At 41.7% G+C, this 24850-nt stretch overlaps 1 protein-coding gene across 3 annotated transcripts in view; it reads right to left on the reverse strand.

Annotated features, from left to right (window-relative positions):
• Positions 1-24850, reverse strand: part of MXD4 (MAX dimerization protein 4) — a 41196-nt gene continuing 16346 nt past the window's right edge. For 2 of the 3 annotated variants that reach the window (XM_032108451.1, XM_032108453.1), the window contains exons 4-6: positions 9604-9718; positions 6418-6577; positions 1-5424 (exon numbers count right to left, since the gene is read on the reverse strand). In XM_032108451.1, coding sequence (XP_031964342.1) covers positions 5276-5424; positions 6418-6577; positions 9604-9718 — 424 coding nt within the window. In that variant the 3' untranslated portion in view covers positions 1-5275. The remainder of the gene's footprint in view (positions 5425-6417; positions 6578-9603; positions 9719-24850) is intronic. The other variant, XM_032108452.1, reaches the window with a different exon arrangement.

Genomic DNA, 24850 nt, shown 5'->3' on the forward strand with positions numbered 1-24850 from the left:
AAAGGTATAAAAATTTGTATTTATAGTATGACGAGATAATGATACAACACAATACTCCGTGTGCTACAGAACGTAGCAAGCGCCATGTACGTGCGTACAAATGAATCTGTATAATACAGTAAAATGCATCCCACAGACTATGGACCATTCCTTTGGCTCTGGGATCCAGAGGCTCTGGCACAGAACCCACTTGCTAACACCTTTAGGTAATGATTTCACCAGTAAGCAGCAGAAGGCTCTCAGTCAGTGCTTCACCTGCACCAAAATTTCATCACTTAAACGTCCATACTGCACAGACCCTTCCAATGCCATAAATCCTGCGTAACCACAGTTTATGCCTCTCATGCAAAATGAAAGAAAGGAATTCTGAACTTGGGGCGCCTTCACTCTGCTTTGCCAACAGGCAAGCCTCTGGCTGGCCATGCCTCCCCAGGAATCCTTTCCTGGGCTCATTTACAATACTTCAGGCAGAGAGAACAGCCAAGGTGACCAAATAGTCTTTTCTATTTCATATATCCCCTGCATTTTAATTCTGGGTAGCTATGGAACACACTTGGATGTTTTCTTTACAGCTACCAATTAACAACAGTGCATTTAGACAGTCACTTAAGCAAATTGGCTCATTTTATTGCTGGTAAAATTAATTTCTGATGTGTTCGCCCCATTAATATTTGTAGGGAGTACAGCTCTTCCTTAAAGGGTTCCTAAAGGGTTTCAATTATTCTTCCATCAATTTTGGAAAGTGTAACTTAATGGATTAAATACCAGCACTGTTACTGGCTCATACCACATACAATCAATGGCCTCTACCATTTAAAAACAAATTTAATAGATTTATGAAAGAGTAATTTGTTTTGCAGTGATTCCTTTATCAGCAGCATCATAAAATGAAATGTATAAAATTAATATTACTTAATTAAAAGCTGTGATGATGTGGTTCTTTTCAAAAATGTGTTTCTTTCCACACGGCTGATCTGCAAGGATGAAAAATTTCACCACTAATTACCAGTCTGCCAAAAAGTTGGTAAAATGGTGAAATAATCACTTGTCCAGGAGCAGAGACTGCTGTAAGTACCTCCAGGAAAAGCAGAAGTACCCGCTCAGAGCAGGTCTGCAGGCAGAGCCCACGCTCACGCAACTTCACGTCTTTCTGTTTCCCAGTTCTCTTCTTTTGGCATTTAAATTCATCCACTGAAATGGGTTATGCAAAGTGTACAGTCAGATGCTCAGAATACTGGTATTTATCACTGTAATTTATTTGTAGGTCAATAGAAGTAATTTTTTTTCTATTTGCATTATTATATGTTGTTAGGCTGCATGTGGTACTGCTGAACCCATACTCATCCATGTCAAAAATGTAACACCACTTGAGGTCAGTCTTAATTCTGTAAGTTAGATCAAGTTAGATGTGTTAGATTTTAAGTCCTTTTTTCCAACTCCAAACCTTACACTAATAAATTAGGATTGAAACTCATCTATAAACACCACATATAAAACTGTCCTTCTCATGGCTTTTGGGGAAGCTTTTAATTTCTGTTTTAACTTGCTAAAACTCACTCTGAACCAAGTTTGTTCTTTGCAGAAGACAATACAGGATCCAGTCTCTGGTTAATAATGTGTTGCAGAGCTTCTACTGCCAAACCTGCTCTTTTTAGAAGATAAATAAATCAGCTGCAATGGGCCTGGCAGGGTACAAGCTGGGCAGAGAGAGGATGGGTGTGAAGGAGGATTCATCCTCTGAATTGCAGCAGAGAATGTGCAGAAAAAAACTAACAATTTTAGGCTGGCTTTTTTGTGCCTCCCTCCAGTGATGGCAGAGTGCAGTCACGGAGCTGGAGGAAGCACTAATCCAGGAGCAATGAAGAGGCGTGTATCCTCCAACACCTGCGTACTGCAGGGGAAAGCCCTTCCTTTCTTCTCCCCCAGGAAACAGGCCAAACCTCTATGTCTCCATAAAAAGAACTTTGCGATCACTTCATCCCTTCAGAGCCTCTTCCACAGAGAAAAAGACCTAGCAGCCCTGTAATCTTGTCCTTACTGCTTCTTTTCCGATGTGGTAACTGCAGAGGAAATGGATGAGCTGAGCAGTAGCACCTCCTCACCTGCTAAAAAGCACGGTCATGACAACACGGCAGAGCTGCCAAGGTGGTGGCAGGATTAAATCTTGCAGCAGTTTGCCTTTTGCAGTCCCACTGTGGGCACAGGTACACTTCTGCACATGCATGGAGCACACACACAAGTGTCCAGCTGAGAAAAATTAATAAAAATAACACTGTTTGCATCCCAAGGTACTGTGGCCACAGGCAGTGCTGCACTGGCTGTTCAGCAGCAGAACCACGGCCCTGAAGAAATGTCAGAGCCCTGACTGTCCCCACGGGACTGCAGCTCTGATGAGGGGGACAGACCAGTCCCCAAACCTGACCCTAGGAACTGCTGCGCCATTGCCTCTAACAGGGCTGCTGCTGGCCGGGGGCTGTGCCTGAAAATTCCACCTTAAGTTGGACTGTGCTTGAGGGAGAATGACACAGGCAGTATGGTGTCATTTTTCTTTACCAGCATAATAGCTCCCAGCTGTAATAACTGAAAAAGTAAAAACAAATAAACCCTTTTTATTTCCACTCAAGATTATTCGAGTAATTTTTATTGAAAATATAAGATCTACAAAGCCATGGATACCCAGCGTGGAAGAACTCATTAAGTTAGCACATTCATCTTTAAAAGGAAAATTTCAGGTTGACCTAAGGTACAATAATGTTCAATTTAAAGTCTCGTTTTTCCTTCTGTAAGTTTCAAATCTCTTTTCATTAGGAGGTTCTGTGCAAGAGCTGCTTGTCATGAAAGGAAACACTTTACAATCCATGAATGTGTTCATTATATAATAAATGAACAGCAACAATATACTAGCCTCTTTTTTTTTTTTCCTGTTAACAGTCGTGTGTTAAAGTAAACTCTTATTTTTTTTTTTCCATGATTTGGAAATTAGTTACATATGCACCAAAGGAGCTAGTAATTTCTGCTGCTTGTCAGCTACACACAATGAGTATATTGCTGTGTGCTTTCCCCAACAATGAGGATTTTAGTAATATGCAAGGTGTATAGAACGTAATACCAAAACCTGCATCACAGAAAAGGTTAATTGTTTACTTATTCAGCTGCCAGAGTTGATAACCTTAGGCCCCTCCCCAGAGCCAAAGTAGGGGTGGCCATCCATTAGGTTATGTAAATTAAATGTATACGTTTCCTTGTTGGCAAGTTCCAAGCAGTAAGCGAGAGTGCAAACAAGGATCTGTAAGCTGCCACAAAATGTATTCATATTTCTACTCCGTGTTGTAAGAGCCAAAGGGAGGACACGTATGTCAGATGTTGAAAGAACAACTGAACCTTTGCTTTTGATCATTATGGTCAGTCTGTCATGAGGTCTTGTATCCAAATGCTAAAAATGGCACCACACTTGGACATCCCATAGCCTTACACAGTACATTTGTGTTTCCCAAGCCACTGAGCGCTGGTCTCACAGAGACCCTGACTTTAAAAGCTAACAAAAAATAGATTCGGGTGCTGAAGAATCCAAGGGAGGGCTCATACAAAGACAATTAACCCTCGCACCAAAACCTAATTTCATGATTTTACTTAAAGCCACACTGAATCAGTTGTGAGAGGGTGAAGATATAAATACACCTCTCTGCTTCATCCGTAAGAAGGTGGACAACTGACCATTTGAACAGAGGGTCTTGAAACAAAGCTTAGTTGTCCTTTAAACAATGAAAAGGAGAGGCATACATAAATGGTCACCAAGGCACAATATGACAAAGGTGAAGAGTCCCTGAGACTCTGGTCTGGGTCTGTACCATTCCCCTCCCTATACAAGTAAATGAGAACATTTAGGAAAATATAATACAAAATCTCTTACAGGAAATATAGACTACACTTGCTAAAATCACTTCCCTAAAAGTGTTTATAGCTTTTTTCTTTTTTTTTTTTTTTTTTAGCTTTTTTCTTTTTTTTTTCCTTCTTTTTTAAATTTATTTAAAAGACCTTCTTTAAACAGATAATGCAAAGACTGGTCCATTTTTTTCTTACCCGGCAAGCCAAGCTCTAATGACTTCACTAAGCAGAAGTTGTATTAAAATACATCTTCATAGTATTGCTACAATTTGGGTAAATATGTTCTGAACAGCTTGATGAGTACTAAATAAACTTTGCTGTTTTACAGCATACATTTTAATTTTTTTGCACTTTTTTAAGAATAGAAAATGCAATTATAGTGTGCAAAAGAAAAAAAATTAATTATCTTCTAGCTGAATACTGTAATTTTAAGCCATGCCTTCCATAAAAATGTATTGACATGTGTAAATAGAAGAAAAGAAAAAAAAATACAAGCAAACAGAGATTTCATTTCCTTGCAAGGAAAGATTAACTATCACAAACTGGATCACTTGAGTTCTGTATTCTTTAGAGAAAGAAATGAAAACAACAACCCATAAAACCACTGAAATGCTTCAAATGTCATCCATTCCACGGTAACAGGTTAAAACTGCCATGTTGCTTTCTACTGCTCCCGTTAACATGGATAGAATGATTTGCTGCTGGTTGGATATTGAATACAAAAAGCAAAAGAAAGTTGAGATCATCCCACATGAAGTCATTATTAGAGCTGGCTTTTCCCCCGTTTTGAAGTACAGTAGTGACTTGTAAATATGACCTTTTCTAAAGATCATCTGAGATTTGAAGATTTATCTGCCTGCTTCACCCAAAAAACAACTGCTGAAAGAATTTACTCTATGGAGCCCACTATACAGCATTCAAAATGTTTTGGGTTTGGTTTTTTTTCATGAAAAAATACCACAAAAAGTAGTTTTAGGTTTTTGTACCTCTGAATCACTAACACATTGTAGATTCCATTTATTCTTCCATGTTTGAAAATGGTTTCTGCAAAATCAAAATAAACTGTCAAACTCCCTTATGCCATGCTTCCAACAGTTTAAATTTAATACTTCTTGAATGGAATGACATAATTTATTTCCTTTAATTTGCAGGATGGCTACATCAAGCTAGCTTTAAGTCACAACTGTACCTAACCACAGTTCTCTGCAGCAAACCCATGATTTACAATATCTAATATTGTGGTTACGGTGCAGGGAACCGTGGGTAAGAAACCTCCATGTCAGAGTATTGTGGTTGGGGTTTCCCGGAAGAGTGGCAGTTGACACCTCTGGAATATTCATATATAAGTGCTTCAGTCAGATGGTCCTGAGTTGAGCGGGTAACTCAGGCACTATGAGAGCCTGGCATTCAGTCTGCGGGAATGTGTGTAACCTCCGTCACTCGAACCGCTCTGCAAACTGTAGTGGTCTTCAGCATCACTGGCACTTCCAATACTGTCCATTTCACCTGGAGTAAACTCCATTCCTTCAATGTCTACTTCTAAAGAAAACATAAGAAGGCACATTTTCAGGAAGCTGTAGCAACTAGTCATGGGCCAGTGTCAATCAACATCCAGGTGAAACCTGAATCACACTTCAGTTTCAATAATAATAATAATAATAATAATAGTAATAATAATAACAGTAATTAAAAAAAGAACTGGCACAGTAATTCCTGAGGAAAGGATCATTTTGTCCATCTGAGAATTAAAATCCCTTCTGTCCTCAGCCACATAAATATACTGCATGACATCAATACCAAATCCTTTCCCAGAACTGTTCCAACCTGCACACAGACACTAATTTAGAAAAAAGCTGACCCTCAAAGGCTGTCGTACTGCAGCACTGTCCGTGGTAATTCCAACCATGCAGGTGCTGACTGGCCATGGTGTGACCACCAGGTAACTGCCCCAAGACCCACCACTCCACCACCCTGGGCCCTGAAACAGCCAGCCTGGGCGAGTGTTCTGCACAGAAAGACTTCCAAATGGGAAAGTAAGAAATGGCAACAGACAGCTTGATGAGCTCTGTCTCAAATGAAAACCAAGTGCAGAGAATCCTTGGTCATCATTGCACAGAAAATGTTCTAAAATTTCACAATAAATGATGTGGAATTAATTTATTCACACAAAAGAATTAAGCCAAATAAGATTTTTTTTTCCATGTTATGCCAGCCTTACCAATAATTACACTAAAAATTCAAAACATGAAATGGTAATTGTTTAAAAAACTGGCAAAAAACACGTGCAAGATAAATAGCTTTAAAAATTCACACAATATTAATAGCTTAAAAACTGATTAAGAAAGAGACTGTTTTTCAAAGAATGTGAAGAAGATGCGGCAATGTTTTACTCTTCCAATCACATTATGGAACAATTTTGTCTGGGTTTTGTTGAAAGCTTGATTTTAGTTCTAAATGACATTTTCCTGTTTCCCTACTTCCCTTTTCCTTCCTGCTCCTGCAGGCCCCTCTGGGAAGGCCTGGCTCAATTACCTTGTTCAGAGTCAGTGGATATTGTTGATCCCATGCTGTCAGTGCGGATTCGCTCCATGCCCTGCACGGATAGCTGCTCCAATCTGCGCTTGAGGTAGCGGTGCTCCCGCTGTAATTGTTCTTTAATATTCAGAGCTTTCCGGTCCTGTTCTTCCAATTTCTTAAAGGGAGAGAAACACAGTTAGCTGTCAGTTTGTACCCACGTCAAAGCATAAGTAACTTAAGGTCTTCTCATAAACAGTAATTTAAAAGCAATTTAAATATTTTAATTAATTAATATAAAGTTAAAATTAAATTTTAAAGTTCAATTTTTTAGTTAGCATTCTGTAGAGGTCAGTACAATTTTAGCAGGCTGAATTTGTTTCACAATAAATTATATGGTTACAGGGGAAAAAATAATAATATTAAAAAAAAACCCTCAGAGACTCTCTTGCCACTAGCAGACATTCCTTGGCTAAGACTGAATTATTGTTGCCTTGGTTGTGGGGAATATTTAAATCATTTTATCAGGCAAAACCGGCATCATCTTTGATAACTCGAGCACAGCTCAGGTTTCAGTGAGAACATAACGCCTCTTTAGCTGAGTCTCTGATTTCACCTATCACCATAAAGGAACCATCGTGAGCCTCTGAATGTTCTCCCTCCTACCACAGGCCATGGAAAATTTTAACATTTAAAAAGCTTCATTAACAATAAGCAGCATTAATTATATATAGGAGTTTACTAACAACTCTCTTTATTCTTGCATTTTTTTCTCCTTGAACTTCTGCAGAGCAAGTGTGATAATTCTGTGATACCACCTGAAAAGTCAGTGGTATTAATCCAAAATTTCTCAGCAAACAGCCTGTGAAAGGATCCTTCCACATATCTGCCTAAAATCTCCCCTCTGACAAAATAAAAGCAGGTATTAATTTTGCAAATAAAAAGAATACTTCCCACCCGGTAAAACGTGCTGCACTGTTGGTCCAAATGCAGTAACAGGAATATTATCTTTTAGTATTTGAACTGAGCCCTCTTCCAAATCACTGGTAGCCATTTAAAAGTAGTGACTATATAATTTGGGAAGAAAGTGTTAAGATTAAAAGCACGAGGGATACACGAAACAAGACATCTTTTATTATTAAAAAAAATTATCTATCTGATGCAGTAAATTACAGGTTGTAGCAGTAAAAGCACTTATAAGAGTGAGCAGATTTCTCTGTGAGCTGTGTTTACACAATCACTGAGATTTAGGAGATGTGCAGGGAGTGAGTACAGCTGCTGAAGATTTCTCCCTGCCGTCTGAATGAAACTAGGCTTGGTTTTCTCAGGAGAGCGGGCTGGGACAGTGCACAGCAAACCACAAGCAAAACCCTTTCAGAGATTTTGCTGTTCCAGTGCAAGCCTGAAATAAAAGTATTTGAAAAAATAATTGACACTCTTGAACGGGGCAGTTTCCTGGCTCAGTGAAATCCACCTTCTTCTGCCTCATTTTGAGCCCCCTCCCAGGCAATGCACTCTGTACTCATCATAGGTGGATACACAATGTTATAATAAGAAAAGGGGTTGGTACATCCATGTACACAACAAACCAAATGTGCCCAATTGATCAGACTTCCTTTTCCTGTATTTTCCTGGCTGCAATCCCGAACTCAAACAACTATTTTAGGAAAGAACTCAGTGATTCATATCCAGGAGACTCAAAACTGTCCAATCTTTCAGAGCAAATTTCAATATATGGGGGGGGGGGGGGGGGGGCGGGATGTGTGTGTGAAAAGTTCAGAACTAATGACTGTGTTTGAAATGCCAGCCGGGCACGGGCAAGCTCTGGCAGTGCAGGGGGGGGAGCTGACCTGACAAAGGGAAGCAATTAAGAGCTAACCCAGTTAGGGCAGGTTCAGTTAAAACCTTAAAAAGAAAGTTAAACTTCAGTCTCAGTTTTCAGAAAATGAGCACTTGGTGCTGTGCAAGACGGATCTGGAAAGAATCTGTTCCCAGCTTTTTTTATCAGCAGCTGAAATGGTAACTACAGGGCTAATCTCACACACTCGCCACTTGTAAAAACAGTTTTTCAATTTGTATGCATAAGCCCATGATAGGGGGGCAGCCCAAGACAAAAACCACATGCAGTGCCTTTCATGCATGTTAGCCTGAATTATAAACAAGAGGCCAAAATCTCAAATGGTAAAAACAGGGGTTGCCCAGCTGGAGCAAATGTGCTTAGAAGTGCTGAAAAAGTAGCTCCATAAACTTGTTCACAAGAATGGTTTTGCTTAAATTAATCTTTAATTCTTCATATGAATCACATCCATTTCTGTAACTGCAGTGAATCTTAAAGCTGTGCATCAGCAGGCTGTTCTCCAAAATATTCCAAGATTACTGGCAGTGTTCAATTTTGCCTGACACTTTTCTTGACCTGTTTCTCTGTAACACTGAAAAAATGCCAGATGAGTAATTATAGTCCTGGACACAGCAGCAGAAACCTGTTCTTTAACTTTTACATTTGAATACCTCTTTGTCTTATTTCTGCATATAACCCTGTTCCCTGAAAATGACGACAGTGAAAATGGGAGAGAAGGTGTGTTTGGAGAGAGGAGGCCTGAGGAATAATTTCTTTTGAATTACCTGTGCAAATGTAGAACCTGCACTGCTGCTGGATCATAGGTGAGATCTGAGGCTGTTTTTTGTTTTAAACTTGTAACAAGGGGAGCAGCAACTAACAGGGATTGCATTTAATTGTTTCATTTAAATGAGAATCTGGTCAACAAAATGTTGATGGGGATAAAGCTTGCTAATAGGTATGATCTTTTTGATTCCATTTTTTTTTCATCATTAATGGATCTGGCTTTTTACATTTAAAACAATGCAGTACAGTGCTACTTTGCTCAGTCCTTAAAAAAATATATATTAATCAAAGAACAGCTCTGACAGGTATTTTTTAAAAATTATAGTGTAAATCATTAAATACACTAGTTATCAGAAAGCAGAAATCACAAAATCACTGTTTTATATATTTGAGATGTTAAGTTGCAAAGCACTAAACCTTGACACTGTGACTGAAATCCCTGCAAGTAATAAAGGCCAATAAATCCAGAAGATTGGACATATGGATATGAATTTTGTGTGAAAATTTGTTTTCTCTCTATGGACACACATTCTGGAAGATTCTCCCTTAAAAGAAATAAAAACATGGATGAATGTTTTTACCTTGATATGCATCTTAGCTCTTTTCAACAGACTTAGAGTGGTGTGTCTGGTGCTGTCCGGCCCGAGAGGCACAAGCTGTTTTAGCTGTTCCAAATATAGCCGGAGTTTAGCCCGCCTGCAATCATCAAAAACGAAAAGCGTTGTAGTAGGGTTGCACCCGAACAGAATATCCTATATGCAAACACCATCTGTTTGCAGGATCTCTGTGCAGAACTCGAGTCAACGGTGGCTTCCTTTCCCCTCCCTTTGGCAAAGTTTCAGACTGAAAGGTCACTTGAAATGCAGTAATGCTGCTTGGCACACTCAGACAGGAGGCTCATACCTGTATTTCAAAGCAGTTTGCTCAGCCTGGTCAGTCCCATCTTAACCAAAGGGGAGTATGCTCAGAGATCTGAGGACATCCAGGCAAGGATTCCTTACCCTATGGCTGGGTAAGGAAAAAACCCTGGGATTTTGCTCCAATGCAGTGATTTCTGCAGGCACAGACAGAGCTGTGGGCAGCTGCAGACCCTGATCCCCTGATCCCCTTCTCCCCATTCCTGTCCCTGCCTGCTGCAATAGGACCCACTCCTGCTATGCAAGGCAATGGCATCCATGCAGCCCTTCACAGCTCAGAGCTGTTTCCAGCCAAGATTTGTCAATGTATTTCAACAGAGAGGTCTTGATGCCCCTTCTCCTCCCTTCTACTGACCCACAGTCCCCCCAGGAGGAGACATTCTTCCTCTCACTGCACAGCGTTTGTTATAAACACACAAGAAAAAACACTTCCAGCCATATTCCTCAACAACAGGGTCCTGGCTTTCTCTGGTACTCCCTTGCAAGTGTCCCTACTGCTGCTCTCAACATCTCTCCTGTACTACTGCCCTTAATCTATCAGTAAAAAGAGGATGAACAAAGTACTATTTCTACAAATGTTTTCCAAACCGTCTTTGAGAAAGCAGCTGGCAATACAATAGTCCACAAAACAGTTGCTTGACCTATCCAAAACAAGGCAGTGGCCAACCAAAGAACCACATGCAAGTGCGCTTCTACAGTTACATCCTAAAGAAAATCTCTCCTGGTTTTAATTCACAGCCCTTGAACAGGAATCCACATGGTTCTCCAATGAGATAGAAATGGATGTGGAAGTGCTTCCACAAGTAACTACTATTTTCCTTTCTGCCAGCCTGTTACAGGCTGAGCAAAGCGATGACCTGGAGCCAACATCACCCTCACAGCCATAAGAATAACTGAAGCAGATCACAAGTGTGAGGTGAATAATCATCTTTTTCAAATTTCCTCGATGCTGCACGAAGGAAACAAACACTGCAGGGAATTTAACACTTCTGGTCAAGAATGAACTTTCTTTGAACAATGAAATCAGAACCACGATCCAGCATCAGTGCCTGAAATGCGGCTGAAGAGGATTCAACATACACCAAATGACAAATTACACACGTATAATTGGAATGATCAGTGCAATGTGAAAATAACCTGGGAATTAATGGTAAAAAATCCCAAACCAAAATAGAATCTAATACAGAACAGTAATGACTACACACTCACATATTTAGTTCTGTCTGCCTATATATCAACAGTGTACTAGGTAAGAAATCACAAAGCATGTCTGTAAAATTGTTAATTTTTTCTTCAAGCCACTTAGGGAAAAAGGATTTTTGGTGAAAACATGATTCAAAAGAGAAAACTGATGACAGACTTTTTGTTTAGGCCTGGGGTTTGTTTTTAAATACAAGGCTCTAAACTTAAGCATCTTAATGCTTTTATTTAAACAACACCAACAAAGACTGGCCTAAGTATTCACAAAAATAGCCCCATCAGATCCCCTGAGGCTGCTACCTTAAACTGGAATATTGATCTTTAAAATAGTGAAATGTCCAAATTAGGGACCACTGGTATTTATACAGAAAATCTTAATGAGGTAAGTTTTTATTTCTGTGTCTGTATCTAACAACTGCTTGGCTGGGTTTGCATTTTAAATACACAAACTTGCTTCAGGGACTAAATTCAAATAATCTTTTTGTTTTCTAAATGGCTGCTGAACATAAACACAATTGTCTGCATCACTCAGCCCAACCTGGATGCAACTGGATTTAGACAGAGGACAAGAAAGTGGGGACTGAAGATAAAGGAGGATATGGGAAGGAAGAGGAGAAGGATAGTACCAAATAGTAAACAGAGAGGTAAACACCTTGAAATGGAATGATCAGTATACTTGGAGCAATTAAAAGTTTGGTAAGGAATATACAGAACTGCTGATCAGAGATTTACTTAGTATTACTTCTGGAAAACATTAATGAAACCAGACTACATACTAAACTTATCTGTCTCTTGCTATTTGAGGAAAGTCTGCTTACCACAGGGAGTAGAAAGTAAGGCTTTAGTGTGCTTCCTTGCCCTCAGTTGGGGAGTCCACAGAAATACCGCCAAGGGTCAGGGGCATGGCCATGTGCCTTTTTAAAGCACTAACTCTTTTATGTTACCTGCAGGTAGAGCAGGACCTTACAGAAATGCCATGAAGAACACAGGACTGAATCTAAGAAGAGTATTTTTAGTGACCAGTGAGAAGAATTAGAAGAGCTGAGTATTAACAAATCTGCTTTAAGGCTTTTCAGTATTACCAACTGATAGTAGTAAATGTAATAAACACACTTGCTGAAAGACCTCCTCTATCTTTTTTTTTCTTAAAAGGACTTTTTCTTTCATCTAATTACTCAGCACTTATGAATCCGTTTAAGATATTAAAGCATAAACGTTACATAGATCTTTACATAAATGCAGGCATGTTATGTGACTAATTCATATATTATAATCGATGGCATAGATTGTGGAATGTACAAAAAGAAAACCAGCCCACCAAAATCCCTGTGGTAGCGGAGTAAATATCCCCACATTTTCATCTTGCACATCTTAGAAAAAAACTGTAAGAATGTAAGAAAACATTTCAGGCATGTTACATTAACAGATCACACCAGCAGGAACAAGGGACTCAAACTTCACAGCAGATAAGTTGTCTCATACAGACTCTGCCAGCACTAATTTCTCTCTTTTTCTGCAGGGACCTGACAGCTTTTGCTTTTCCTTGGCTGCCTGTGACCACAGGAGGAGGGAAAGGCACTCACAGAGGTAATCACAGCAGAGCTGCTTTTGTGTTTTGCAGCTCACGCTTTAAATTCCACCCAAAAAAAAAAATTTTAAAAAAGCAAGAAAAAAGAAAAAAAAAAAGCAGCCTGGTGTCAGAGCAACGGGATAACAGTCTCTGTGCATGAAATGTGGTTGAAGTTGGGTAATTATGCTCTGTTCCAGCTTCCAACCCCACTGCTATGTCTTTGCCCACACCAAGTGTGGTGTCTGGCCAGGAGACCAGCACTGACAGAAGTGGGCACTTTCCTCACCCCATGTGGATGCACAGAAATATCCCCTTCATCACTGGTACTGAATTCATCTGGGAAGGTATGGATCTAAAAAATGCCATCCAAAATCCAAATCAAGCCTGCAGCTCTCTGTTTTGGGTGTAGCCCCACGTATGGAGAGGTGCATGGGTGCCTGGTTTGATTTATCACATTGCCCTTTGTGCCAGATGATAAAGGGGTTTCAAATGTTCAAGATTCCAGTGTTTCTCCATAAGCAAGTTCACAACAGGACCTATGAGTCTGCATTACAGCTGTTCTAATGCTTGATAGCCCAGACTGGCCAGCATTCCAGGGCAGTGGCCATGTCTAGCAGCTGTCCGGTGGTTCCTCACATTCACATAAAGGACAAAGCCACCTGCTGACAACTGACCCAAAGGCTACCAGCTGGAATTGCTTTGAACTGGTTTTGAACTCACATAAGCCATGATGGGCAAGAGTGGCAGGGATTTCAGAACCCATGGCAGAATGAACCCTGGAGCCCCACAACATGGAGGGACAAAGCAGCAAAAAGGTGTTACTAAGAATTTTCCTACAGAACAAGGCCATCCACCAGAAGTTCACAGGAAGGCCACTCACTGATTCTAGTCCTTGGAGACTCCAGTTTGCTCCAGTGTTTGGCTATGGAAAGGCAGGTTCACCACTTCTCAAAGAAAGGGTTGCCATACAAAGGTAAATTAAGATCATTGACCCTAATCAATTTCAAAATTGCGTTAAATGAGTCTATTAAATAATGGTCAATAAGCTTTGCCGCATTTATGAAATCCCAGATGCGAATCCATTGTAGCACACCAAGAAATGGAATACTAAGATGCAGAGGGGGAAAAAAGAAACAAGAAAGTCCATTGTTCACCCTGGATAATCTTCATTCCAAGGAAACTGCAACCAACTCCAAGAAATTCCTACAACTACTTGACAGGCGGTTGCAGTGGGAACAAAATACTTCTCTGTAGGGATAAATAATACAAGAGGCAATGGCTGTGAATTTGGAGGTTCACAATGGACACTGGGAAACAAATTTTTATTGGGCAGTGGTGCACAACCAGAATAGGTTGCCCAGAAAGGCAGGTCCCTGGAGGTTTTTAAAGATTTACCCAGACAGTGCCATAAACATTCACAGACATACATTCACATCTATGAACATGTAAATCAAAGATTGCCTGTAACACTTCAGCAATTTGACTCACAAGATTGCTCCCATTCATGTACCAGAAAAACATCTACAGCTGTGTGGCTTAAACCTGTGCCACTCTGATTGATAGAATGCTGGTAGGTTTGTGGAATGACTCAATCCACTGCAGCCTTTCCACAGGGGCTCTCCAGGGCTTTCTCATGCCCAAAACAGCAGAGAGAAATGGCCTGCAGCCAGTCACACAGCAGATAGCTGTTCAAGCAGTAGTTGCACAGTTTTTTTGACAGCAGCAAAGGTGTGTTTCCTAAACCATTCAAGTATAAATCTAGAGACTTTATTTAGAGGCCACTGAGCTGCACAAAGACAGCTGCAAAGGCAAGGTGCATATCCCAAACAAGCTGCTCAGTCCTCAGCATGGCATGCCTCAGCCATGTCACCTGAGGCTGTCACCTCAGCCTGGTGACATTAAATGGCCACAGACACTCATGATACAGGGTGACAGCATCGAGTTCTGTGAAATGTGTTCCTGTCCATCCTGCCACCCCAGCTGGGCACTCCCCTGCAGACAAGCTTCCAACAGCCGTCCACGTGTTTATGGTAGCTAGCACAGGGTGGGCATTTCCTGGAAGCTGCATCCAAAGACAAACAGTTCCCACTGCTGGCATTGTGTTCCTGACTGCCAGAGGTCACTTGCTGAAAGTGTCAGAGGGGCCATGCTCATCTATTTCTGAACAATTGTGAGCAAGAGCATAAAGCTCACTAGAGAGAAGTCAAATTCATGGCGAGTGTTCACCTTGCACATCCTCCAGGTCTCACTCCACAGCCCCCCCAGAGTACAAGAATGACTCCCACATGTACCCATTCTCTGCTGACCCAGAGCTGGCTGGAGAAAGGAAGGAGCAACTCCATCAGCAGTTTGTCATCCTGTGGGAAGTCCCAGAACAGTTCTGTCTGGTCCACACCTGCTCCCTGCTACTAACAGATTGCCCAGTCTGGCAAAGGAGCTGTCCTGGCCATACTGGGAGGCATTGTAGACACGCAGCATCTCCAGCTGATGAGCAGCAAGGATCTGGAAGGTTAGGAAATGGCCAAAAAGCCACTAAATGTCTGCATTCCCACACTGCATGCCCTGAACTTCCCTTTGTGCTGGCCCCAGCAGAAATTGCCTGGTTAGACATGATGTTGCTGCTTCCACATGCACAGCCCATCGTACCTCTCACCACAGTGCACCACTGAAGCACATGTGGGCATGAAACAATGCTGGCCTCACAAGGAGGCCCTAATTGTGTTTTCCGTAGGGTGCCTTAGTGCTAAAAACACTTGTGTGACTGAACACTGTCTGTGTTTCAGATGCCCCAATTTTAGTCCACTAAACTAGCTCTGTGTATGGGAGGTTGACATATTCTCGAACTGCTAAATATATTTGTTCGGTGCTCTTCTGAAAAGGACACTATAAATCAAACTCAAGCAATGCAATCACTACAAGCCACACTAGTGAGAATAACTGATAGATATGAAATAGATGTAAAAATTAAAGATGTCATTTCTGTACATTAACTGTTTCAGTCCAAAAACCAGACAGCATCAGACCTTATCACAAGGCAAATTCAGTACAAATACAAACTAAGCCCCTACTTCAAAGAACAGAAATGTATTTGAAATGAATCTAGAAGAAGACACATTATTACAAACTGGACAGAGTTACCAAAGCATTTCGATTCCTTCTCTAATGTTTCACATTTTTTTCCTACATTCAAACCTGTCCTGGTGCTGTGCAATGAAGTTAATACACAAAGGTTTAAATATAGAGCAGTTACTGATTTTTTCATTGTTGCATAATGACTATGTAATCTGGCTTAATAATGTGCATAGGGTAAAGTCAGAGAAGAATCTCTGCACCAAAAATTCACTTCTGGAGTCAAATGTTATCCAGGTACACTATGAACCAAAATAGTCTGGCCACAACTTTGGGTCAGAGTCACCAGCAGTGAACTAATGGTTGTGTTTCGTCCTTAAAGCAAGGTGATTTTATCTTCTTGCCAGACATGAAATTCAGCATAAAATACAGAAGTGAGCTAACTGCAATTGTAAGACACTCGTGTTTTTACAGGAAGACTCTTCACAGATTTATTTATGAAATGCAAATACCTGGCGTTACAAGGAGCACTCGAGTTTTCGACAGAATCAGCAAACAGAAGCTCTGGATACTTTGTGACAAGCACTGTGTCAGGATGCACACAGACAGCATCATTACTCACAAACTTACCATTATTTCAAAGCTTTCTAAAAATGCAGAAATGCAGCAGTAAAAACTTTCCCATTGTGACTTCAGGGTTCACTTGCCACCAAGGTAAAATTAGGGCGAGAAACTCTGCCTGCCTTCTGATAACAGCTTCAATTCCTTCTTACTGGAGCTTGACACAACAAGGCAACATGTCTTAGGGGCTGCAGCTCTTTTTATTCTGTGCATAGTCACACTCTGAAGTGGTGACAGAATTTTGCTGCAAATTGTTTTAATGGTACTGAAAATTTAATCTGTTCATGTTATTTTGCGCAGTCCTGGATATCATGGCCACACATGCAGTGTAGGTAATCATGTGGGATTACTCAACTCTGCTTAGTAGAAGCTGGTACCTAAGCATACTTGCCTCGCTCTTCTTTAAGCTAACACTTTTATTAAAGTGTCAGGAATTACAAATTTACAGCTCTACGAGACTTTTTATAAGCTACCAAAGACAACTTTGTACTAATTAAAATGCATTTGTTTACAATGGCATTTAAAGAGATTATTTATCAACTTCCATCTTAAGAAATCACAGAAATTCAATCAGATAAAAATGGTTCTAAGGAAGCCTATTTATTAATGGTCCAGACAGTATTTAGCATATCTCCAGCAAAATATTAAATATAATGCAGGATAACAACCCTCCACTGCAATAAAAAATCCTGTTTCTTTCAGATTTATTTCACTCATGAACACTTTTAATACTTTCTCCTGTACAAAGGATATCTCAAATACTTCTTTTTTTTCTAAAAGATGCTCTAGCTCACACTTGAGCTGCACAATCTAGTTCAACTACACAACAAATTTGCTTTGGTGAAAAGGAAACAAAACCTCTTAGTATTAAAGCAGTGTACCATAGCAAGGCACCCAGTGTGCCGATTGCTACGAGATGTGTTGAAAAGCCTTGCTCACAGCTGACTGCCTTGGAGTCAAACCAGAAAATGCAGTCTTGCTCTTACAGCAAACCTCTTGGCTTTTTATTATCCGAGGAAAGATAAACCAAAACACCAGTGTTCTGCAGTAAGCTGGGGGTCTTTTTCATGTTAAAAATAAAATCCTGAAGTTTGAGCACTAGTGAAGATTCATCCAAGACCTCATAGGGCCTCTGCAACTAAATTCAGCAGTAAAGCTCTGGTGGAAATTAACAGGCAGAAAGAGCGGTGAGTGCCTAATTGCAGTGATTGTTAGTGAATTAAATGCAACAGCCCTACAATCAGTGCAACTGCCCGCTTATTTACTGAGGTATTAACTGGGAGTTTCATCCTCAATATGCATTTCAGTGTGCTGAATACTTGTGTGCATCTGTTCTGCTAAATTGAAAGCAGCCACATCGCTTTAGCAGCCAAGCGGTCTTGGGGTACCTCAGAAGTGTCCAAACATGGGATAACAACTGCTGCAAGTGCCTCTTACTATCACAGGCTTTCAGAGAGTCAGTGCTGCTCTGCACTTATCTGCAAGTTTTCATGGTGAATAGTGCTCAGCAATGTCTGGTGCTGTTCCCCAATGCTAAGGAAATAGAAGAAAACCTCTGCTGTCTGTTAACAACCAGCTTACGATTATTTCCATGTTTTGCACATTTTATCACTCTGAAAAATATTTTAGTTCTCTTTTACACTATATCCTAAACGCAGGACTACAGCAGTTCCAGCGCATTTTTACCTATTTTCCCTTAGTGCCACTTTCAGCCCACTTGCTCAGTCCAGACTCCACACTTGACCTTTAACTTTTTACCTTCCAAAAGATGCCACTTGCTCAGTTTTAGAACATAAACATGGAACCAGAACTTATTCCTACATCTTTCAGTACACATAAGTTAATGGAAGCATCTGCAGTGCCACAAATGCATGCATTTTTGGCCAGCTAAGCCTCTGGCAGCAGTGCACAGAAAGCTAGCTGGGATGCAAACTGGGGACAGGCAAATACTGGCTGGTCTGTGAGAGAGAAGCCACTGACTCCAAAGAGAGGGAATGCCTGGCAGACCTTGCTGGCCTTGTTGCCTTCTTTGTCCCTCCCTCCTTTACCCTTCCTCCAAGTAGCTCCTTGCTGAATGCAGTGATAGTTGCCTGTCCTAAGTTACAAGCACTGGGCTACATCAACATTCTCCTCACCTCAAAATACCCACAAGCAGACTTTGATGCACTTTTATGCTCTGGTTCCCAGCAGAAGGTGAGCTGTGGTGGCCCATGTGCTGCCATAAGCCAGGGACAGCAGCTAAGACAGGCAAATGACAGCAGCACCTGAGGCTTGCTTTGGGATGCAATGACCCTGCAAAGCAACGTGGACAACGCCAGCACGAGAGACCTGACCGGAGCCTCAGCAGCTGGTGGCTGGCCAGACTGCCCACATGCTGTCCCTTCAAGAATGTACCCAGCAGCAGAAGCAGACAGACTGACGAGCGTCCCAGAGTCACATCTGATTCTGGCCAGCAGAAGAAATAATAAGCCCTGTGGCACAGTTAGTGCCTGTTGCTGTACTGCTCCTCAACCTTCTCCCACTCGAGCTCTCCTGCCTGCAAAGTGAGCACGAGCTGTCAGAGGCGTGCGAGGTGTGACAGAGATGTGTCACACGACGGTGCACGCTCACCCACGTACCTTAAACCGCCTGCAGACCGAGCCAGCAGCACGGGAGGCACAAGAGAGCACTTGGGCAAGGCAAGGCGCAGGCAGGACCATGCCAGCAAGGACTCCAGGGCAGATGGAACAGCAGCAGCTCTGACTGGTATCTGTTTTACCCTCTAGGGAACCATAGCTTTGGGCTCTGCAGTACTAAGAGGCTGCAGGACCATCATCTGACCACTCTCATCTCCTCTCCATGTGTTTTTTCTAGGACTCGTCCCTGCAGGCAGGCTTTTCCCTCACATGCTTCAGCCATCCCACTGTCTTAAGGTGCTCTTATTTGAAGAGCAGCCATGAAAGGTTTAAAAGCCCTTCACTGTCTTGGGTCTTGGTGATAAACTAACAGCAACACACAGAAATCTGAGATGTACTTCGTGGGAAATGTCAACAGAAATTTACAAGCTATACAGGGATTCTCAGAAGTATCACAAGCAAAAGTAATGGCCACCTGGATATCATTTGTTCTTTCCTGGATGGTGTCCATCACAAATTTACATGTATGAGATTCTTACATTCTTTTGACCATAGGCAATGAATCTCTGACCTTGCAAGAATCTGAGGCAACAGAAATCAAACATTATGCAAACAGCTGAAACTCATTGCAGTTTGGTTTTGCCCTTTTATGGATTTCTTTTCTTCTGCAAAAAGGAAAAAAAAGGAGATTCCAACCTATATTTCAGCATTTCAGCCTTTAGGTTGTGCTCATCTATAAAGAACAGTTTTCTGTATTTAAACTTCAAAGTCAATGTCAGACAGATACAAACAATTCTTAGAGCTAATAGAAAAGGAATTTCTTTTTCAGGAGTCTTCTATTTTTAGCCCTGTTATCTACTGATTGTCTTTAACGTTTACCTCTCACTTTTAAGCAATAGCGAGGAGGTGTCACCTGGTACCACAAGCTCAGCATCACACAGTACCTACCTAATCCAGGCAGATGAACAACAGTGCCTTGTGGGGAAAGGACACAAGTGATGGAAATACCATCGGACATACCGAAAACAGAGTCCACAAAAACTAATCAGCCATGCTTTTAACAAACTTATTTAATACTTCATTCAGCCAGCCTTCCACCCATTTGTTTCACAGATTAAAATGCACACATCACAATTTAGTAGTCCTCCTAAATTAGACCTCTTCAAACCCATCTGTCTTACTGGCACTCAAGTTTCTTAGATTACACTGCAGGGAGGACTCAAGTTTGTCTGCTACCTCAGAATAGTGTCAGACCCAATTAGATAAGGAAAGTGCCGTCACGAGACCATGCCACTGCAGGATCAAGCAGTTGTAATTCGCACTTGAAGTTACATGGAGGCACACACGTACTCACACACGCTGCCCACGGAAACCCCAGGGGTAGATTAGGGACGTGCAGACACATACATGAGAGCAGCAACACTCTGGCCCGCGCTGGCAGTGGACCACCACAAAGCAACTTTGCACAGCACATCCAAAGCCACGGCATGTCTGCAGATCTGCACTAAGTGTGTTGGCATTCGCCACCTTTCACAGTACTCTTGTAAGGAATTTGTCAAGGACTGCAGAGAGTGGGTCAAAGAGAATTACATTTATTTAAACAAGGAAAAGCTGCATAACAACAACACGTTTGCACTGGGTTCACACTCAAGAGGGGAACAGGATGATAGTGGTAATTTTTCACAAATTAACCATTCACCAACAGGTGGCTGGAGAGGATGCAGTCTGTCTGTCCCAGAAGGGGCTCCTGGGAGCTGTATGTCCCTCTCACGTGGGGCTTAAGGACCAAGGTGCAGCTCAGCTCTGTGCACACAAGCTACACGTTTATCAACTGACAACACCCCAGAGCAAGTCACTACTTACAAATCAGCTCATGGCTTGAAACCGGCTTTAATTATCAGACTGTTTCCCCACATCAAAATGCTAAGCAAGAACATCGTGTCTCAGGACAGCTGCCAACAGGAAGGATCTTAAAAAAAAAAAAAAAAAAAAAAGTGGGGTGGGAGACTACAATGCTTAAATAAGCCTAGAGAAGTTGAGCTGCAGCACAGCACTAAGCCAAGAGCACAGTTCTGGGCCTAGTGAGCTTTTTCTGCCTAATTTTAAACCTCCCTATAGACCTAGTTATTTTGTACATATGTCAAATGAGGGGAAAAATGTGTTCAAGATTTTTTTTTATACCACCGTATGATGCCAAATTAAAGGAGAGGCAAGTCAAGTTGAATTATTTTAGCTAAATTAACAAACATGCATTGCTGTCACATACTGAGCATAAGGCCTTGGGAACAGCCCTTTCCTGCATCAACTTAAACGAGTGTGAAGCATTAATATCTGCAATACTGGATACCTGTGACTGTGGTTTTATTGTCTATTGTACCTCCATATCCAAATACCAAGTATCCAATTTAAGTAGCCTGACAAATGCTGCAGGGACTCCATGCTCCGATGTGCACAAGGCACCAAAAGAACAGCAACTTACACCACAGCTTTAAAACCTCATCAGGAGTTAAGGCAACTCTGTCTCCAGTTCAGCATCTAAACAATCACTTGCTCGTTCACAGTCATAGGAAGTTTTAAGGTCTGATCAGGAAGCTATCAGAACGGGATATTTAGTGCTATGTGTTACTTTCATTTTTTGCTTTTGCTATTACTTCCTCGGCACATGCACCATACCAAAGCTTCGTGGCCATCTTAGAGGGAGCAGCTCATGATGGCAGCTTGAGCATGCACAAATGAATTGGCTTTTTTGGGGAAGGAAGTGGTGGGTGCTGCTTTTACCAATGTAGATACTTGAGATGTGCTCCAGTGAGACAGCTGAAGTGCCCTGGGACAACATCAGGGTGCCTGTTCCAGACAACTGAAGGCTGGTTCCAGGACCCCAAGTGAGAACAGCAAAGGAAGAGAAGAAAAGAAATCACACTGCAGTAATTAAGAATACATGTCCCCAAATGTCTTGCTGTATGTCTCCAACTCCTTCATTTCAACTTTGTAATTAGAGGTGAATAGAAGACAGTGAGGTGTATGTATAAACAAATTTAGGGGAAGGATTAAATGCAATGACTGTAATTAAAGATGGTCACTTCCAAGGCTGCAGTGGGTACTCTTACTTTCAGGAGAATTAAAAAGCTGAGTGACACTTATTTCCCCCCCAACAAAAAGTGAAAAGATCTGGAATCATGGGATAGTGGAGACTGCAGATATCTGACAGTCCTGCCTCCAAGTTTGGATACAGTTTGCCACAGCACAGATAGTGCCTTGTTTGTAATTTAATTTCCATCCGATTTCCCTTTCCCTTGAACAGTACAAAACTGGTTGTCTCTGAGCCAGATAAGGTGCAGCTGAGCAGAACCTGAAAATGATCCATCATTTGGGACGATAAGGTATGGAACAGCTTTTCAAAACTCTTCCTCCTTCCCTCCTTCTTTCTTCCCCACAAAACTCAGCTCAGATTTCTTAAGTGCAGTGTCCTGAGGTTATCTGGGGAAGGAACGTGCCAGAAGTTTGGACCCACTTGCCATGTGAGTATGTAAATTCAGGCAGTGGGAACCAAGACACTCAACAGTCTATTTAAAACACCTCTTAGCACCTACACCCAATAACTGCTTCTAGCAAACATACACAACAAGCTCCCAAATTTCCCTAGCAGAAATTATTTGCTCCACCCATGCTGTTCATTGCAGCAGTCAACACAACAGCACTTACCAATCGGGATTAAGTCAGCTTTCTTGGGGAATTACAGGGTTTGCTACCTTTATGTTTTGTAAATACCAGCTAATGTGCTATGTAAGACACAGAATGTCTGTGCAGCAGGTATTTGCAAACACTGATGGTATTCCCAACTTCAATAGGAGCTGCTGAGTCCTGGCAGCAATTACATGCCAGGAAAGCCCCTTATTTAGCACCTTGTATCTTCACTTAGTTACCCAAATTGAACCAGCAAGGAAAGAAAAGCAGATAAATCTGTTCGGCATCAATCCCAAGGTGGCAGCTGGGAGAAGAGGATTCACCACTACTTCTCCAGCCTTTTACAGGCGTTTTACCACATTCAGATGTAGTCTTTGACTGTTACACAAATCTGCTTTCTTGCTATAAGGTAGAATCTAATAAAGGCTTTCTTAATGTAGGGCATGTAGCCTGTAACTTGAGTTATTAGTTTTTCAAGTTAGAAGCATTGCAACATGACCTCATGTACATACATCCAAGCCCAACACCTCTTCTGTGTCGGCTGTGCCAATCTCCACGCGCTACAAAATTAGTCACAGTAATTTGTGTAGAAAAAAGCTTGCGTAACATAAACTAGCATTAAACAGTATTATTGGCCAATTGACATCCTTTGACAAGTCCTGTCACTCTGCTCTAGCCTAGGAGAATGTGTACATGGCTCAGCATATGTATTTCCATCTCAAAAGACAGCATTGTATGAAGTCCCAAAACAACTCTCTCCTCCCAAACATAGGGAGGGGTGGGTAGAAGGAATATCTTATCCATTCCTGTGGATTGCACAGTTCTTTAGGATAAGAGGAGTCAGTTTTTAACTGGATACCATACACGAGTGCAGGGTAAGGGGGGGGGGGGGGAAGGGCAGTAGGGAGGGGGAGTTGGTTTTGGTTTTGTTTTTCCAAAAAAGGCCCCAAATAAACATCTGTGATGGAACAGCATCATGCTTTTTCCACGTTTATGATCTGCTGTCTAAATGCTCCTGCTCAGAACAGTTTCTGGAACCTTTTCTGCATCCTCTGCAGCTTGCCCGGATGTGATGCAGGGTTCAGCCTGCAGGTAGGCACAGCTCCTACTAAATTCCGTGGGTGTGAGGCGGGAGTCTGCCACATGCTCAACCACCGGTGTGTACCAAGGGGAACAAAACACAGATACCAACTAATTGACCTGCAAAGGAATTTTGTGCAGTAAATCTAAGCACAAGTGTCTGCTGATAGAGACCATGAAGGAAAAGGAGCATGAGCTGCACCAGGGAAGTACACACATTCCATTCAGAAAGAGACATTTTTGAATTTGGGACCAGGTCATGGTCTATCCAATACCCAAGTGAGGTAGTCACTCCAGGGGCAGGAGTGCTAAAAATAGAGCTACAGATGCAATACAGCATGGAGGCAGGGAGAGGAAGGGACAGGACAAGCACCTCACAGAACATAGCCACCTCCTCCAGCTGAGGTTGATTCCTTTTTGTCTACTCCAAGCAGGGACACTGGGACATGAACGCTTGTGACGTACCTGGGAGAAAGTAAGCCAGCCTTCTGCAGATTTGGTGTGAATCCTGAGTGCAGAGCCAACCTTGCCTTAAAGAGCCAGAGTTGCACTCCTGGCTTTCAGGGACATTTGCCCCTTCTTCAAACCACAGCAGGTACCACTTCTGTATATTGGTCTGTGGGCTTCCACAGACTTGACTGGCTGAGATTCAGCCAAGGATTCCCATTGCATTATGTAAGACTCATTTCAGAGGCCAACTTCTTAAAGTCCATTAGCTGCCTAAATACCTTTAAAAAAAACAAAAATCAAATTCCAGCTCACTTGTCCAGATGTAGCTAAGTAAGCTTAAAAGAAAATCTTTTTTTTTTGAATACCTAATTCCACTTATTTTTTTCTCCTCCAATCAGGACAGCAGTCACCATCAGGCCCTCTCATGCACCTCCCATGCAGGGAATCAGCACCTAACTGTCCTGAAAGTACCAGAAAGTCTGGCCCATCCATCTCTACTTTGTACAAGTCCAGCCCACTCTCTCTACCATGCTGGATGAGGACTAGCCAGGTCAATTAGCAGATGCTGAAAACATAAACCACCTTCTACATAGTCCATTAGAGGCTGACACACAATAAACTT

Source organism: Corvus moneduloides, chromosome 5 (assembly GCF_009650955.1).
Source record: "Corvus moneduloides isolate bCorMon1 chromosome 5, bCorMon1.pri, whole genome shotgun sequence".
Classification (NCBI taxonomy): domain Eukaryota; kingdom Metazoa; phylum Chordata; class Aves; order Passeriformes; family Corvidae; genus Corvus; species Corvus moneduloides.